The sequence below is a fragment of the Grampus griseus genome (genome assembly GCF_964374135.1).
Source record: "Grampus griseus genome assembly, chromosome: 11".
In the NCBI taxonomy this organism is placed as follows: Eukaryota; Metazoa; Chordata; class Mammalia; order Artiodactyla; family Delphinidae; genus Grampus; species Grampus griseus.
Window position 1 is genome coordinate 33,220,108 of NC_139005.1, and position 19,401 is coordinate 33,239,508.

Consider the following 19,401-nt stretch of genomic DNA (forward strand, 5'->3'; position numbering starts at 1 on the left):
GCAGGTTGGAGCTAAAAAACCCCACAAATACACAACAACAACTGCTCACATTACAAAAAGTATGTTTTTCATTGTTATTCCTTTTCAAAACAAGAGTCTAGCTGGAAATTCAGTACAGTGGAGGCTTGGGTTTACTAAAGCAAGTATGAAGTCAGAGTGAGTCACTAAACCAGGTCACCTCATGTCCCATCACCATTAATTCAATTATAAGTTACTGTTCTTACAGTGAAAGGTCTATGAAATTTCATATTTGCAACATCTCTGATCACACCTCTCACAAATGTCAACAGGCTAAGACAGGGGGTCTCAATCCAGGATGTACAATGAAATCACCAGAGAGCCCTACACCAGACCTGTTAAATCAGAAACCCTGAGGACAGGGTCAGGCACTGGTTGCTTTTAAAATCCTGCCTAAGTTATTCTGTATACTACTGCATGAAGAACTACGTCAGAATTTTTAAATCAATGGAAAAAAGTGACACTATATTTTGTTTTTTCTTGAAATGGACACCGTTTTCAAGCACAGCATAAAAAGTTAACATATCTTAGTTGATAAGTCAGAAAATGTGTGCAGACCAGTAAAATGTACAACCTGATCAGGAAATTTGTTGGTCCCCTTCCAGGTGTGGTCATGTAGTTTTTAAGTCTTGCACTTATTTGTAGAGACAGGCTGAGTGGAAGTGGCAACAACTAACACAGAGTTTTTTCAAATTCAAGAGTTCTCACATCCATTTAAGCCTCACAACAAACCTGTTCAAATAGGTATCTCCATCTTTCAGATACAGACATCATCAAAGCTTTCTTTCAACAAATCCACAATTTATTTATAATCAACACCTAAAGTGCCCCTTTGTTCCAGGAAGGAAATAAGTTGGTTATTCCATCTCCTTCTGTCAAATCTTCCAACAGTAGAAAATGAAAATTAAAAATGAAGTCTCAAAGAAAATGACTAATTAAATTTTTTTGTAAAAATGACTGCTCGAAATTGTATATTAATACCATTTTCTGCCTCAACTTGTATTGCTCCCAACCCTAGGCAATCATGCATCTATTTTCTGTCTCCATAGATAAATGGAATCATATAATATGTGACCTTTTGAGTCAGACTTTTTTCACTTAGTGTATTTTCAAGGTTCACCCACTGTAGCATTTATCAGCACATTTCATTCCTTTTTATGGCCAAATAACATTCCCTTTTATGAATGGATGGATATACCACATTTTCTTTATCCATTCATGAGTTAATGAACATTTGGGTTGTTGATACTATTTGGTTATTATAAATAATACTTTTATGAACATCCATGTAAAATTTTAACATGAACGTATGTTTTCTATTCTCTTGAGTATATATATATATATATATATACACACACACGTGCGCGCACACACACACACACACACACACATACACACACACGTGCGCACACACACCCCTAAGAGAGGAATGGCTGGATCATGTAATCAATGTAAACTGATTAATGCAGATGAAATTACAGGGAAAAAAATGTCAAGTTTTAGGTAACTTTCTTGACCATAACTCAATGTCAGAAAACACAGTTTACAGAAAGAATGTTCTCTTTCTGTCTTTCTTTAATGGAAATATAAAACATATGCACTAGTGAGTATACATCCTCCTTACCATTAAAAAAAAAAAAAACATAAAACACTGAGCTGCTGCTAGCAAAAGGGGGCATAATTTATTCACAGTTTCTTATCTCCCAAATTTACATTCTTTCACTTCTGAAAACTTGGTTTTAAAGATTAAGATAGAGAGTAGAAACTCATTCTGAGAACTCATTACGTATCAATAACTATCACTACAAGCAATAAATGAGGAAAAGCAACTAATCTGAGACAGACAGTACTGGTATTTTCAGGCCAGAAAAAAAAAAGTTTAAAAATATTGGAAAAGTAAAGGTACTTATCCAAGTTCTGATTATTAGGTGCTTTTGCTTTTATTCCTTAAGACTATTGAAAATGGAACATTAGACATACAAAATTCAAAGAGGTAACTCTATTAAATAATTTTAATGGGGCAAAACTGTAGCTGACCTAAATGGGTATGTCTTCAGTAAACAATGACATCCAGAATCAGTGAAGTCCATAAATGCAAAGTTTTTCCACTGTGGATCAAACTGAAATAAAACTTTACCATGACTCATCCCCCTGTTTCATACGGCTTAATATTTCTAGCTCTAGGTGGCTTGTCTACAAGCAAACTGATCAAGGGATAGCACAGGGATCTCCGTGGTAATACAACAGTCTGTATCCTGACTGTGGGGGTGATGACACGAATTTCACTTACGTGATACAACAGCATAAAACTGCACATACACATGAGTGCAGGTAAACTGGTGATGTCTGAAGATGGTCTATGGGTTGTACAATGTCAATTTCTGGGGTTCTAATATTCCACTATGTTGATACACATATATTCCAGATACAGTAGCATTACACTAAGCTCGTGTAAAATGTTACTACTGGGGAAAAACTGAGTGAAGAATAAATGGGGTATCTATGAAGCTTCCTGTGAACTTTTATTTATTTCAAAAGTTTAAAACAATAAATGAATCACAAATTAAATTCCTCCAAATTTCAGTACTTGAAATATGTTTTAAGAATTGAGACATCAGAATCAAGAAGAACTACAATCCTGCAGCCTGTGGAACAAAAACCACATTCACAGAAAGATAGACAAGATGAAAAGGCAGAGGGCTAGGTACCAGATGAAGGAACAAGATAAAACCCCAGAAAAATAACTAAATGAAGTGGAGACAGGCAACCTCCCAAAAAAAGAATTCAGAATAATGATAGTGAAGATGATCCAGGACCTCAGAAAAAGGATGGAGGCAAAGATTGAGAAGATGCAAGAAATGTTTAACAAAGACCTAGAAGAATTAAAGAGCAAACAAACAGAGATGAACAATACAATAACTGAAATGAAAACTTTGCTAGAAGGAATCAACAGCAGAATAACTGAGGCAGAAGAACGGATAAGTGACCTGGAAGACAGAATGGTGGAATTCACTGCTGCGGAACAGACTAAAGAAAAAAGAATGAAAAGAAATAAAGACAACCTAAGAGACCTCTGGGACAACAACGCAACAACATTCGCATTACAGGGGTCCCAAAAGAAGAGGAGAGAGAGAGAAAGGACCCAAGAAAATATTTGAAGAGATTATAGTCAAAAACTTCCCTAACATGGGAAAGGAAATAGCCACCCAAGTCCAAGAAGCACAGTGAGTCCCATACAGGATAAACCCAAGGAGTAACATGCCAAGACACACAGTAATCAAACTGGCAAAAATTACAGACAAAGAAAAATTACTGAAAGCAGCAAGGGAAAAATGACAACATAAAAGGGAACTCCCATAAGGTTAACAGCCGATTTCTCAGCAGAAACCCTACAAGCCAGAAGGGAGTGGCATGATATATTTAAAGTGATGAAAGGGAAGAACCTACAACCACGATTACTCTACCTGGCAAGGATCTCATTCAGATTCGATGGAGAAATCAAAAGCTTTACAGGCAAGCAAAAGCTAACAGAATTCAGTACCACCAAACCAGCTCTACAACAAATGCTAAAGAACTTCTCTAAGTGGGAAACTCAAGAGAAGAAAAGGACCTACAAAAACAAACCCAAAACAATTAAGAAAATGGCCATAGGAACATACATATCGATAATTACATTAAATGTGAATGGATTAAATGCTCCAACCAAAAGACACAGGCTTGCTGAATGGATACAAAAACAAGACCCATATATTTGCTGTCTACAAGAGACCCACTTCAGACCTAGGGACACATACAGACCGAAAGTGAGGGGATGGAAAAAGATATTCCATGCAAAGGGAAATCAAAAGAAAGCTGGAGTAGCAACTCTCATATCAGATAAAATAGACTTTACAATAAAGAATGTTACAAGAGACAAGGAAGGACACTATATAATGATCAAGGGATCAATCCAAGAAAATGATATGACAATTATAAATATATGTGCACCCAACACAGGAGCACCTCAATACATAAGGCAACTGCTAACAGCTATAAGAGGAAATCAACAGTAACACAATTAATAGTGGGGGACTTTAACACCTCACTTATACCAATGCACAGATCATTCAAAATGCAAGTAAATAAGGAAAGAGAAGCTTTAAATGACACAATAGACCAGATATATTTAATTGATATTTACAGGACATTCCATCCAAAAACAGCAGATTACACATTCTTCTCATGTGTGCACAGACCATTCTCCAGGACAGATCACATCTTGGGTCACAAATCAAGCCTCAGTAAATTTAAGGAAATTGGAATCATATCAAGCATCTTTTCTGACTACAATGCTATGAGATTAGAAATGAATTACAAGGAAAAAAATGTAAAAAACACAAACACATGGAGGCTAAACAATACGTTACTAAATAACCAAGAGATCACTGAAGAAATCAAAGAGGAAATCAAAAAATACTAGAGACAAATGACAATGAAAACACGACGATCCAAAACCTATGGGATGCAGCAAAAGCAGTTCTAGGAGGGAAGTTTATAGCTATACAAGCCTACCTCAAGAAACAAGAAAAATCTCACATAAACAATCTAAATTTACACCTAAAGGAACTAGAGAAAGAAGCACAAACAAAACCCAAAGTTAGTAGAAGGAAAGAAATCATAAAGATCAGAGCAGAAATAAATGAAATAGAAACAAAGAAAATAGCGAAGATCAATAAAACTAAAAATGGTTCTTTGAGAAGATAAAACTGATAAACCATTAGCCAGACTCATTAAGAGGGAGAGGACTCAAATCAATAAAATTAGAAATGAAAAAGGAGAAGTTACAACAGACACCACAGAAATACAAAGCATCCGAAGAGACTACTACAAGCAAATCTATGCCAATAAAATGGACAACCTGGAAGAAATGGACAAATTCTTAGAAAGGTATAACCTTCCAAGACTGAACCAGGAAGAAATAGAAAATATGAATAGACCAATCACAAGTAATGAAATTGAAACTGTGATTAAAAATCTTCCAACAAACAGAAGTCCAGGACCAGATGGCTTCACAGGTGAATTCTATCAAATGTTTAGAGAAGAGCTAACACCCATCCTTCTCAAACTCCTCCAAAAAACTGCAAAGGAAGGAACACTCCCAAACTCATTCTATGAAGCCACCATCACCCTGATACCAAAACCAGACAAAGATACTACAAAAAAAGAAAATTACAGACCAATATCACTGATGAATATAGATGTAAAAATCCTCAACAACATACTAGCAAACAGAATCCAACAACACATTAAAAGGATCATACACCATGATCAAGTGGGATTTATCCCAGGGATGCAAGGATTCTTCAATACACGCAAATCAATCAATGTGATACACCATATTAGCAAACTGAAGAATAAAAACCATATGATCATCTCAATAGATGCAGAAAAAGCTTTTGACAAAATTCAACACCCATTTATGATTAGAACTCTCCAGAAAGCAGGCAGAAAGGGAATCTACCTCAACATAATAAAGGCCATATACAACAAACCCACAGCAAACATCATTCTCAATGGTGAAAAACTGAAAGCATTTCCTCTAAGATCAGGAAGGAGACAAGGATGTCCACTCTCACCACTATTATTCAACATAGTTTTGGAAGTCCTAGCCACGGCAATCAGAGAAGAAAAAGAAATAAAAGGAATACAAATTGGAAAAGAAGAAGTAAAACTGTCACTCTTGGCAGATGACATGATATTATACATAGAGAATCCTAAAAGTGTCAACAGAAAACTACTAGAGCTAATCAATGAATTTGGTAAAGTTGCAGAATACAAAATTAATGCACAGAAATCTCTTGCATTCCTATACACTAACGATGAAAAATCTGGAAGAGAAATTAAGGAAACATTCCCATTTACCACTGCAACAAAAAGAATAAAATACCTAGGAATAAACCTACCTAGGGAGACAAAAAACCTGTATGCAAAAAACTATAAAACACTGATGAAAGAAATTAAAGATGATACAAACAGATGGAGAGATATATCATGTTCTTGGATTGGAAGAATCAATATTGTGAAAATGACCAAACTACCCAAAGCAATCTACAGATTCAGTGCAATCCCTATCAAATTACCAATGGCATTTTTTACAGAACTAGAGCAAATAATCTTAAAATTTGTATGGAGACACAAAAGATTCCAAATAGCCAAAGCAGTCTTGAGGGGAAAAAACGGAGCTGGAGGGATCAGACTCCCTGACTTCAGACTATACTACAAAGCTAGAGTAATCAAGACAATATGGTACTGGCACAAAAACAGAAACATAGATCAATGGAACAAGACAGAAAGCCCAGAGATAAACCCACGCACCTATGCTCAACTAATCTATGACAAAGGAGGCAAGGATATACAATGGAGAAAAGACAGTCTCTTCAATAAGTGGTGCTGGGAAAACTGGACAGCTACATGTAAAAGAATGAAATTAGAACACTCCCTAACACCAAACACAAAAATAAACTCAAAATGGATTAAAGACCTAAATATAAGACCGGACACTATAAAACTCTCAGAGGAAAACATAGGAAGAACACTCTTTGACATAAATCACAGCAAGATCTTTTTTGATCCACCTCCTAGAGTAATGGAAATAAAAACAAAAATAAACAAATGGAAACTAATGAAACTTCAAAGCTTTTGCACAGCAAAGGAAATCATAAACAAGATGAAAAGACAACCCTCAGAATGGGAGAAAATATTTGCCAACGAATCAACGGACAAAGGATTAATCTCCAAAATATATAAACAGCTCATGCAGCTCAATATTAAAGAAACAAACAACCCAATCCAGAAATGGGCAGAAAACCTAAATAGATATTTCTCCAAAGAAGACATACAGATGGCCAAGAAGCACATGAAAAGCTGCTCAACATCACTAATCATTAGAGAAATGCAAATCAAAACTACAATGAGGTATCACCTCACACAGGTCAGAATGGCCATCACCAAAAAAATCTACAAACAATAAATGCTGGTGTGGGGAAAAGGGAACCCTCTTGCTCTGTTGGTGGGAATGTAAATTTATACAGCCACTACAGAGAACAGTATGGAGGTTCCTTAAAAAACTAAAAATAGAATTACCATATGATCCAGAAATCCCACTACTGGGCATGTATCCAAAGAAAACCATAATTCAAAAAGAGACAGGTACCACAATGTTCATTGCAGCACCATTTACAATAGCCAGGTCATGGAAGCAACCTAAATGCCCATCGACAGATGAATGGATAAAGAAGATGTGGTACATATATACAATGGAATATTACTCAGCCATAAAAAGGAACAAAATTGGGTCATTTGTTGAGACGTGGATTGATCTAGAGACTGTCACATAGAGTGAAGTAAGTCAGAAAGAGAAAAACAAATATCATATATTAACGTATGTATGTGAAACCTAGAAAAATGGTACAGATGAACCGGTTTGCAGGGCAGAAGTTGAGACACAGTTGTAGAGAACAAACGTATGGACACCAAGGGGGGAAAGCTGCGAAGGGGTGGGGCTGGTGGTGTGATGAACTGGGCAAGTGGGATTCACATGTATACACACATGTGTATAAAACTGATGACTAATAAGAACCTACTGTATAAAAAAGTAAATAAAATAAAATTTAAAAATTTAAAAAAAAAAAGGGCTTCCCTGGTGGCACAGTGGCTGAGAGTCCGCCTGCCAATGCAGGGGACACGGGTTCGTGCCCTGGTCTGGGAGGATGCCACATGCCGCGCAGCGGATGGGCCCGTGAGCCATGGCCGCTGAGCCTGCGCGTCCGGAGCCTGTGCTCCGCAATGGGAGAGGCCACAGTGGTGGGAGGCCTGCATACCACAAAAAAATAAATAAATAAATAAAAAATAAAAAAAATTGAGACATCATGCTCTGGATTAAACAGAGCATTTAACAGTAACACTCTCCACAATAACAGTCCTCAAACTTAAAGTTTACTTAAATGCAACAGCAGAAGGTCTTTCATACTTTTAAATCAAACTGAAAAAGATTTTTTTCATTTCTAAATGTCCCTGATAGCCATGAGGCTTTAGTGAAAACCATCTGCATCGTGGAGAGTCAGTGATAAGTCTAGGCATATCCAGCATAAGAATGTGGAAGTCTGAATGAGATGCCTCACCAAAGATGCACCTTAAAGGCACGGATACCTGCACTGTGACTGCAAGAGAAATAAAGATGCTTACAGCCATGTTAAAGGAGACCATTCCCATGGTTCTAACCACCATTATTTAAAGATCAGTTCCTGCACAACTCATTTCCAACTAAAAATTGTCTTCAGACATCTAAGTCAGGTCTTCTTTTTCATAAATATCTAGTGTCATGAATATTCAAGAAGTGTGAAAAGAACTGCTTATATGCAAATGGCAATGAACAATTATCTAACCATTTCAAAAATAAGTTAGCATCACACTGTACAACCTAAACTCTCTCGGAAAAAAAAAATGAATTAAAGATTTAAATGAAAAAAAAAAAGGGTAAAAACCCCACTGGTAGAAAGTTTTTCTATGCATGACAAAAATAAAAATGATAAGGAAAAAACTGCCAATCTGAATACGTAAAAATTTTAAACTTCACGTGGCATACACTCTGAAAAAAATTTAAGTTAACATGTTGGGGGGAAGTATTTCCAACAGGTATGACACACAGATAATAATCTTAATGTTTTAAAATAGGATTTCTATGTCAAAAGTACACATTATTTTCTCATTAACCTAACCACTTTCCCGTTCAAAAGCACAGAACAACGTTAATTAATTAATTTACTAGTCAGGTTTGTGCTAAGCACTTTACAGCTATGTGAAGTATGATCTTCAGTGAACTGAAATACAAGGTGCAAAATACTGGTTTTTATCTAAGATGTCTCTGCATCAACAAAGCAGAGATTAAGGTGGGTTTAGTAAATAATTCAGCCTTCTTCACTGTTCACTGCCTAACTCCTCTCTTCTTCAAAAATAACTGCAGGGAAGAGGCAAAAAATTTCTCCCCCAAAAAACAATAGCGCAAAAATAGTGGTCAAATCATTCTCAGTTAAATCAATGGTTCTCAATCTTTGGCTTTATAACAACACCCTGGAGCACATATCTAAAATATAGATTCCCAAGCCCCACTCCCAGGGACTCTGGTTTAACAGGTCTGGACTGGGGCCTGAGGACATTTTTCCCAGAGGTCAGAAACTGGGAAAAAAAAAAAAAAATCATTTAAAATTTAAATGATCAAAACCATCACTGAATTAGCTATAATTTTATTGTGCCAGGCACCATACCAAGTAATCTACACAAGCTATTTTTTTCAATTCCCACAAACAACCCAATTATCACAGATACTCTTACCTCTTTGTAACTGATGAGGAAATGTGTTCAAGGTTAACACAGCCAGTAAGTGGCAAAGCTGAAGTCTGTTTCCAAAGCCCTGACTCTTCCCACTCTACATTTTCAGTATATCCTACTAGTTAGTGTTCCTGGGACCCAGCAGAAACCATAACTTGATGGCCTGACCAGATCTGAAAAGGAAAGTAAGGTGACTACCTCCCAGTTAACAGTCATTCACAGTAAGGGTATGACGGGTCCAGAAATGGTATCACTGAAATGCCTAGTAGTTTCTTGATTCCCTACTACCGATATGCTGTACAGCCTCAATGGGATGAAATCTTGATAATCGCTGTCATCAGTGAAATGTGAGAATTTAATCACCCAGAGTATCTAAAAAGCCAGAGCATGGTTTAACTCCTTCTGAAGTACTGACATCTGGTCGGTGCTTTAAGGTAAGTGCTTTAGATTGAATACCTTAAATATAGTCTGTCCACACTGAGCACCTTCAGAGTCCCTCTATGTGGAAGAGCCACCACCTCCTGAGCATTCCTCTCCACTGGCGCAGCACTCCCCTCCAGCGCCAGTCATGGGATTCTGTCTGCAGTATGGATGTGCAAGGAACACAGCCCAGAGAACCAGAGGCCCCCATCCCAGGCAACATTGGCTGATCCAAGGATGGGCATGTGATGCAAGTCCAATGAGAGCCTTTTTCTAAAATTTTCTACTTGAGATTAGTGATGAAACACTACAAGAAGTTGAAAGACCCCAGGAACAAAGCCTGTCTACAGCAGAAGAGAAAGAGTCCCCAGTCCTTGAGGTCCCTGGAACTGCCCGGGGAATTCTTCCTTCAATCCTGTTCCTTCCAGCAACCCATATAAGCCTATAAATATCTGTTTTGCTGAAGTCATTTTTAATGGACTTTGGTGACTGACAACTAAGAATTCTGATTACTATAAATTAATTAAGGTAAATACAAACTACATTTTACAGGTAAGAAAAGTGAAGCAGAGAGGTGGTCAAGGTTTCACAGGAAACAGGGCCAGAATGAGACCACAGGTTTGTCTGACACTAAGATCTACCCATTTTCTAAATACCAAAATAATGGATTCAAACAAAATGAACTCACTAATAATAAATTTCACTGAAAAATTGTTTCCATCATTTTCTAGTTTTTACTTTGAGAACGTGCAAGGACATTTCCAAGTATTTTGTTGTCGTGGAATTCTGTCCAATGAATATTTTCTATAAGGTTTGACCACTGGAACCTATTGGGTATAACCATAATCCCATGTTTCAAATGAGAGAGAGAAATAATAGTTTTAATCTTTGAGGTAAGATAGCTTTAAAAAAAGTAAGAATGCAATGATAAGTCCTACCAAAAAAAGGAAGATGTTGCTTGCCTCATAGCCCCATTTTCCACTGATGTAACGCTATCTAGACTAGGTTCTTATCACAGCAGCTTTATAGAAAGAGCACTTGCAGAGCAATCAAAGGATACATAGTTTCTAATGCTGGTACTGATGCCCTCTGCACCTCCACCAAACTATACACAGGAAAAGAGGTTAAGAATACCTACTCCATATACCATGGTAGCCAAAAAAGTTGACTGAACTCTATGAGAAATCTAAAAAGATGTTATAAATGATAATATTTAAAATGAAGAGTCCTGATGTCTTAGGAATCTTCTGACCTTAATCAAATCATAGGCTACAAACAATCCAGCTTTTCCAGGGTGCTCCTCTGCCCACACTTCTTTACAAAGAATGATACACCTTCAGGTGTTTTTCTTTTTTTTGCTTTTTTGGGGTTTTTTTTTTTTTTTGCGGTACGCGGGCCTCTCACTGTTGCGGCCTATCCCGTTGCGGAGCACAGGCTCCAGACGCGCAGGCTCAGCGGCCATGGCTCACGGGCCCAGCCGCTCCGCGGCAGGTGGGATCCTCCCGGACCGGGGCACGAACCCGCGTCCCCTGCATCGGCAGGCGGACGCTCAACCACTGCGCCACCAGGGAAGCCCATACACCTTCAGTTTTAACTCAAATGTGTGCCTCATTTAAAATGAGGAATTATGTTGCCCAGAGAACCTGTAATATACAGCTTTTTAGCTGACTCGACTCTGACACATCAAACTTCAGATTTCAGTAATGGCTCTATAAAACATTCATTAAAACTGAAGCACTTACTTTCTGAATTTCAAATAATGTAATTTTGTTAAAATTAGCTAGCCAAGCAGATACAATTTATAAAAATTTGTCACAAAATATTAAGTATCTCAGACAAGGCACTAAAAATGAATGTTACTCTATCAGATTGAAATGCTAATATCATAGTCCACTTTCATTCAATGTTTTGATAAAAATGTTGCTTCCTGACAATTCTACCCAATGCAAAAATAGCTTCTTCCCCATAACTTTAAATAAATGCTTCACTGGAACATAACAGACCACCATTAGCTTTTCATGAGCTCATCCAGGTCTTCAGTCTCGGCCTCTCCCAGAACAGATAATAGCGTTGACAAACCTGGCTCTGGAAAGTAGTTCTGCTTTTATGAACAGAGTCCTGACTGTAATCAAATGACAGGGTGAAAACAGGACAATCCAGCTTTTCCATGCTGCTCCTCTGCCCAAACGTCCCCTTTCATTTTGGGAATGGCCATCAACTCTCAGAAGAACATTAACAGCCTACAGCTGATCTGCGCTCCCTCCTCCTATCAGCCCGTAGGAAGTTTTTCATATGAAAGCAGCCTTTGCCTCTTACTAAGGGAGCACACGGAGTAAGAGAGGTGCCCACAAACAGAGGAGCCTCGTTTTCAAGGAAGTGGAAACGCTCAGATTTTGTTAAGCATTCGTAATGCGTTGCTTTTTCCATTTAAATCTCATGTTGATTCCAACTCTGACAGTGATCTGTGTAAATCCACTTAAGTCATTATGCTTTTTAAATTCCGATTTTTAAAGAGAAACACCTCTATCCCAACGCACAAAAGACGTGGGCATGTTAAGTATCGCTTATTTTTCTTAACTTAAGTTTCACGACAGCCCGATCGTTTCCTAAAGAAAAATTCACAGTCCGCAGAAATGCTCTATCCAAATTTAACTAACCGGCAAATAATGAAAATTTTAAGCGTTAACAGGAAATTTAAATGTCCCATTCAGGAGGGGGGAAAAAACTGAACTAGGGCGCCAGCCCGATGTTTAAATATCTCAACTTGAACGCCATGGAAACAAGAGGGAATTCCCACTAGCCAGACAGCAAGAAGGCTTTGGTAGGACCCTCTTATTTTCAACGAATTCTAAGAAAAAAGGAAAAAGAAAATGCAACTGTCAACTAAGAGTTGAAAATTAATTTCTAACTGCTGTGAATAGTGCCTAAAGAATGGGTCTGAAGACAAACACAAAAAGCGTGGGGTGCTCTCGGGCTGGAGTAGCGCTGGGCTCACCCCCAGGGTGAGGAGGAGGGAAACGAGCAAAGGGGATCAGAGTCTGCGGCAAAGAAGCGGGAGACGCGGGCCTGGTGGCGGGAGGCGCGGGGCTGACCCGCAGGCAGCCCGGGCCGGGCGTAGCCCAGCGCCCTCGCGCCCCCCGCCCCGGCCCCCGACAGGGAACGGCCCGTACCTGTCAGACCGGCCGGGATGCGCCGCGGGGCCCGCGCTGCCCGCCCCTCTCCCGGCGCCGCGTCCGCCGCCCGCGAGCCAGGAAGCCGCTGCGGCCTGCGGCTTCCCGCCACCGCCGCCCGCTCCTTCCTCCAAGGACACGGCGAGCTGGCTGAAGGCGTAGAGGAGCGAGCAGAAGCCACAGGCCAGGCACAGCACCACGACGCGCAGGTAGCGCCGCATCACGCCGTCCCCGCGCCGCCGCTGCCGTCGCCGCCGCGCCCGCCCGGGCGAACTGGCGCGGAGGGAGCGACACCACGCAGCCGCCGGCGCAACAAGTTCCTCCTTCGCCACGGCCTCGCGCCCGCCCCCCTTCCTCCCTGCCTCCCTTCGCTCTCCGCCCACCACCTTCGAGAGCGCGCGGACACCCCGCCCCGGAGCCCCGGCCCCGCCTCCGCCGCGGGCCTCTCCCCAGAAGGTGGGCGGCTGGACGCGCCGGCGCACTGAGCGCGAGGGGGGCAGGGCGCGCCGGGTGGGCTGGGGCCAGCGGGACGCCGGACGCGGCTGGCGCAGGGCCTTGGGCCACCGGCGACCCCGGGAGGGCGACTCTCGAGCCCTGTGGCTCCCAACTGCGGGCGAAATGATTGGGGCATTGGAGGCAACCGACCCAAATTCAAATGATGGTTCTTCCACGTGGTAATTTGGGACGCTGAAAGCCCTAAATTCTCTGAGCGTGTTTCTTCGTCTCTAAAATGGAGATGACATCCTCATCATAGGGTGCTTGTAAAGATCAAATTGCTTAACGCACGAAAAAACCCTTGCACTTAGACGGCACTTGATTAAGCCATTTCTCACTTACATCCTTCTCAGCAGGGACTTCCCCAGCCTCTAAGATTCTATAATACAGTCGGTTCGAGCCATTTTCACCCAGATGTCTAATTACCTCCTAATGCCCTTTAGGATGCATATCTTGCCTCCCATCGAGGTTGTAAGTTCCTATAAGGCTGATGAGGTTCAACCTTTTACGCCTTTTTGATCCTCCTCACAGCTCACCATTCGCATGTCCAAAACAATTAATATTCTCCCTAAAGAGCTTTGCCTTTAGCTTTCCATTTCTTTTCCCTCTTTCTCAGCCATATTTTCACTCCATTCATTTATTGAACATTTACAAAGCATGTGCCAAGCACTGTGTGAGTACCTTGGGGTACAAAGACGCCTAGTTGGGGCATGGGGGTGGGACAGTGGATACTTGTTAAGTGCAATACGACCATACAGACATTAGGATATAAGCCTGTAAAGGTGTGGGCACACATACAAAACGGAGCAATCAGTTCTGCCTGCGGGCATGGTTAAGAGACACTTCATAATGTTAAAATGAAACACAGACGCCAGACTTGAAAATTCCCTGAGCGAACAAAACCAGTTAGTCATACAAGCAAAGCTTAATTTAGCTTATTTTGCGGGATAAGAGGTTAACTTGACCTGGGTCACTTTTTGCTTATGCATGTGAAAATCATAAGCAGACCTTAAATAGTTCCTGAAAATTTGTATGAGGTAACCACTAACCAATTCCCTTTCATTTAAGAAAAGTCTAGGAGGGGTGGGCAAAATGGGTGAAGCGGGGGTGACTTACCTGGTGGTCCAGTGGCTAAGACTCTGCACTCCCAGTGCAGGGGGCCCGGGTTGGATCCCTGGTCAGAGAACTAGATCCCGCATGCCGCCACTAAAGATCCCGCACACGACTAGGAAGATCCAATGTGCCACAACTAAGACCCGGAGCGGCCAAATACTTTTTTTTTTTTTTTTTTTAATGGGTGAAGAGGGTCAACTGTACGGTGATGGACGATAATTAGACTTGTGGTGGTGATGACTTTGCAGAGTATATAGGTGTTGAATTATAATGCTGTACACTTGAAACTTATATAATAAAAAATAATTTAAAAACAAAGAAAGAAAAGCAGTTGAATACTCAACGTTTGAAGTTTAAACTGCAAAAAAAATGAAAAGAAAGGAAAAGAGAACATTATAATATTTTAACCAGTCACTGTAGAGAATACACACTCAGTCTTCACAGAATATACCCCTGAGCCTCATTCCATATTTTGGTTTGAGTGCTCCCAGTTTGCTGTCTTTTTGGTGTACACACAATAAACTTTTACTAATAACTATGTAAGTGACTCATAGGTTTTACTTCTGTTTTTTGTGAACTTTTGACTGTAGAAAAAGTGGCCCTAGAGTCTAGGGTGTGGTAAGAGAAGTAATTCCAGGCTGAGGAATCAGTGAAACAGGCTCTTGGGTCAGGGAGCTGTGAAAAGTTTGATATCACCAGTTAAGTGAATGCAAAAGAGGAGAAGATGAGCTATAAGACTAGAGGTTGAAGGGGCCAGATATCGGAATGCCTTATTTAGTACAGCAAGGAGTTTGAACATAATCTGGCAAGGAGCTTGAACGTAAAATGTTGAACCATTGAAGGGTTTTTAAATTAGGAAATAACATGGTCACATTTGCCTTTTGGAGAGCAGATTCTGGCTGCAGTGTAGAGGCTGGGACAGATTGAGATTGGAGCCAGAAAGCAGCTAGCTACAGTGCCAAAAAGTGAGGGAAAGGAGGCTTTAAACACACACACACACACACACACACACACACACACACACACACTCTCTCTCTCTCTCTCTCTCTCTCTCTCTCTCTCTCTCTCTTCATGGAGAAAAATCATGCTGTTAAACTGTTCAAATTGCAGTTGGAGCTTTGAAGAGTTTGGCCATGAGAAACAAGGTATGGAAATGCTGTATAATTAGTGGTAGTTCTTCATTTGGAATCCCTACACCAAATAAGTGACAAAGGGAAAGTCACTAAACAAATTTAAGCCTCAGTTTCTTACCCTATAAGGATTAAATTTCTTGCCTTACTTGACAAAAAATGAAAACTAGCATGCTATCAAGCTGTGAATAGAATGAAAACATACACTTATTCATTCAATAAACATTTATTGAATATATTCTACATGCCAGACAAGGGGCTATTCTGTACTGCCCCCAAAACTGGAGACAGGCAAGTAAAAACCACAATATAAAGTAAATCCTTTCACTACACCTTACAATTCTTAGAGAAATAAAGATAAACTTAATGAGGTACAAAGATGGATGACAAAAGCATTTATAAGAACAGAAAATAGATTTTCAGAGAGAAAACTAAAGGATATGGTACCAAGAAACTAGAGTAAGAGCTAGCACTCAAAGTACGTTTAACTTAAAGAGATGGTAACTACAATTGTTTCTATTTCAACAAACTAAATGTAATGAAAATAAAGAATAATTTAATGACCCAGAGATTTTTAAAATACTAGAATGGCAATATTCATTTCTGTGACAATATATGGGAAGAGCATATCCGGAAGAACAATCATCCATTTACTTGACATCAGGGTTCTGGACCATATCATCCCTTTAGGTTCCTTTTAATCCTGTAATTAAAAAGGAAATTCTGTTGAAAAGTATGTAAGGCATTCCAAAAATAGAAATGATTTTTGTATTACCCACACACTGTCCCAACTGGTTATCCTGGAGTATAAGGAGCTGTGTGAATACTTCTGATCATTTCCAGGATTCACACATTTTGATACTCCTAAAATTAATTGTAAATTATTGAAAATATTTTTTGCCATAATGGTTAGGCATTTCTTTCACTTACTGTGTGTATGTATGTGTTCTTAAGTCTATTTTTTCATCTCTAGACCACCCTCTTAATTCTCTAGTGACAGGCTGGCTATATCCAAATTTTTTTTTTTTTTTTTTTTTTTTACAGTACGCGGGCCTCTCACTGTTGTGGCCTCTCCCGTTGCGGAGCACAGGCTCCGGACGCACAGGCTCAGCAGCCATGGCTCACGGGCCCAGCCGCTCCGCGGCATGTGGGATCTTCCCGGACTGGGGCACGAACCCGCGTGCCTTGCATCGGCAGGCGGACTCCCAACCACTGCGCTACCAGGGAAGTCCCTATATCCAAATTTTTAATCAATATTGATCTTCCCTTCATTCTGTCAAAAAAGGTAAATTTAGGTGGACAAAAAGAAATTTAAAAGTAGCAACACTAGTTGTTTAAATTATGGAGATAGAGACCTCCATGACCTGAAAAACTCTCGGATTCAGGATAATCCAAATCTCAACAATCGTATATTCAAAAGATTAATCTTGATTTTTCATATAGCTCCTAGTACATGCTGGATATATGGTAGACATTCAATTAATGAGTTTTGGGGGGTTTTTTAATGTCTTTTCCAAGACACTCTAGAGCAAATTTAGGTCCTGCTCAGCATTTCCTTCCCAATTCTACCTTTTAGTACTTCTTAAAAAAAAAAAAAAAAGACATCCTGTGGGGGAAAAGGTAAATTCTATACCTTTTCATAGTAAAGTTCAAAGCTTTTTAACATAATTTCCACTTTATAAAGGTCTATGCATAAACTAACTTAATCCTGATAACAATTATACTTTATTCCTTTAACAAACAAGGAACCTGAAATTCAGAGAAGTTTGTTAACCACATGGCTAATGATGAAGATCCATAATTCAAATGGAAATCTTTGAGGATCCAAAGTGCATGTTTGTTTTTTCCCTTATACCATGCTATCTCACTGTGAAAAAATAAATGCTAAACTGAGTGATGCAAATTAAAAGTAAAAGCAAAAAAGCAAAAAAGATGTTATATGAAAATCTCTTAGATTGGTCTTGGGGATTAAAACAAATTAAACTTGCAATCACAGAAATACAAATCACGGGGTTTCCCTGGTGGCGCAGTGGTTAAGAATCCGCTGCGGGGGACGCGGGTTCAAGCCCTGGTGCGGGAAGATCCCACATGCTGTGGAGCAACTAAGCCCCTGCGCCACAACTACTGAAGCCCGGGCGCCTAAAGCCGGTGCTCTGCAACAAGAGAAGCCACCACAATGAGAAGCCCGTGCACCGCAACAAAGAGTAGCCCCTGCTCACTGCCAACTAGAGAAAGCCTGCATGCAGCAACAAAGACCCAATGCAGCCATAAGTAAATAATAAATAAATTTATATTAAAAGAAATACAAATCAGATTAGTTGCAGAGCACAAAGAATCAGAAAGTCACACTAAAATTGAAAATCATTCTCTCCTCTTGTTGGCCTCTAGTGAAATTTCTTCATTTTTCACAGTCCATTTCCTAGAGACCTTGTTGGGCTGGAGGAAAAGGTTGGAAAAGTATGTTGTCAGTTGGAGCAAAGTATTTCATTTTAAGTGTTCATTCAGACTAGTAAATGTGGGAAAAGGGTAGGGTAAGGGGGAAGACGAAAGAGTAAACTGATTCTCTTCATGCTCAAAAAACTCAGCTATAGATCATAAGATTAGAAAAAGTGGCAGTGGAAAACTAAGTGGGGACACCTTAACTCGTAAATAATCCTAGAATTCAGCTAGTATTTCCATCCACAAAGGAGAGAGATTATGAAGCGGTCAGAGTGGGGAGGGAAAGAACGAATATGCTATGGACCATCCTTACATTTCTCCCTGGTTCAATCTCCAGGAACCCTCCATTCCCATTAATAGATTATAACCTATTATTATTTTATTTTTTGCGGTACGCGGGCTTCTCACTGTTGTGGCCTCTCCCGTTGCGGAGCACAGGCTCCGGACGCACAGGCTCAGCGGCCATGGCTCACGGGCCTAGCCGCTCTGCGGCATGTGGGATCTTCCCGGACCGGGGCATGAACCCGCGACCCCTGCATCAGCAGGCGGACTCTCAACCACTGCGCCACCAGGGAAGCCCTACTGTTATTTTTTTAAAATACTGTCAGTGAAATTAAAAGCTAGATTTACAGGGAAATTTAGTCATGAGGAAAATTAGAATTAAAACATACATGCACAAGTTCACCAAAACCTGCCATCAATCAAGGTCATGATTATAATATTAAGTAACAGATAAGTCTCTGGACCCCGATTCCACAAAATTGAAAAATGAAAATAATAAGAATTCTGATACTATTACACTTCAGAAATACAGTACTTACTTGAAAAATAAAGTCAGAATTATTGTTATCTATATTCCTTTCTGTATAGAAGCTACATCCTAAATAGTCCTATGTTTGGTTTTTCTTTTTTTTTAATATTAATAGGTTTTATTATTAATAGGTTTCATATTTTGAAATGGTTTTTCTTTTCACATGTCTATATTTTATTTTTAATAAAGTAAAAAAAATTCTGTTTTTTCTAATTAAGTTAAAGTGTCCCTTAAATTATTTATCTTATCCTGTACTGGAAACATCATAGGCTTTTACATTTTCTCTTATTAAAGACCAAAAGCTACCTCTTGGACCTAAGGCCAGATCGCTGTTTTTTAATTCTGAAAACAGCCTACTTTTTTCTTTTTAATGCTTTCACTACATTTTTGTCCTTTAGGAGTCTTCTTCTCCCAAACTGGTTTTATACAGTATCCCAAC

General features: G+C 39.6%; 2 protein-coding genes across 3 annotated transcripts in view; both read right to left on the reverse strand.

The window, feature by feature from the left end:
- The window catches only part of GXYLT1 (glucoside xylosyltransferase 1), a gene marked incomplete at its 5' end in the record, with an annotated part of 47,836 nt that extends 34,641 nt beyond the window's left edge, over window positions 1-13,195 (reverse strand). For both annotated transcript variants that reach the window (XM_082666650.1, XM_082666649.1), the window contains one exon: window positions 12,975-13,195. In XM_082666650.1, coding sequence (XP_082522776.1) covers window positions 12,975-13,195 — 221 coding nt within the window. The remainder of the gene's footprint in view (window positions 1-12,974) is intronic.
- A 3,028-nt stretch (window positions 13,196-16,223) lies between these two features.
- Window positions 16,224-19,401, reverse strand: part of YAF2 (YY1 associated factor 2) — a gene marked incomplete at its 3' end in the record, with an annotated part of 72,511 nt that continues 69,333 nt past the window's right edge. The window contains exon 5 of the transcript XR_014297448.1: window positions 16,224-16,415. The remainder of the gene's footprint in view (window positions 16,416-19,401) is intronic.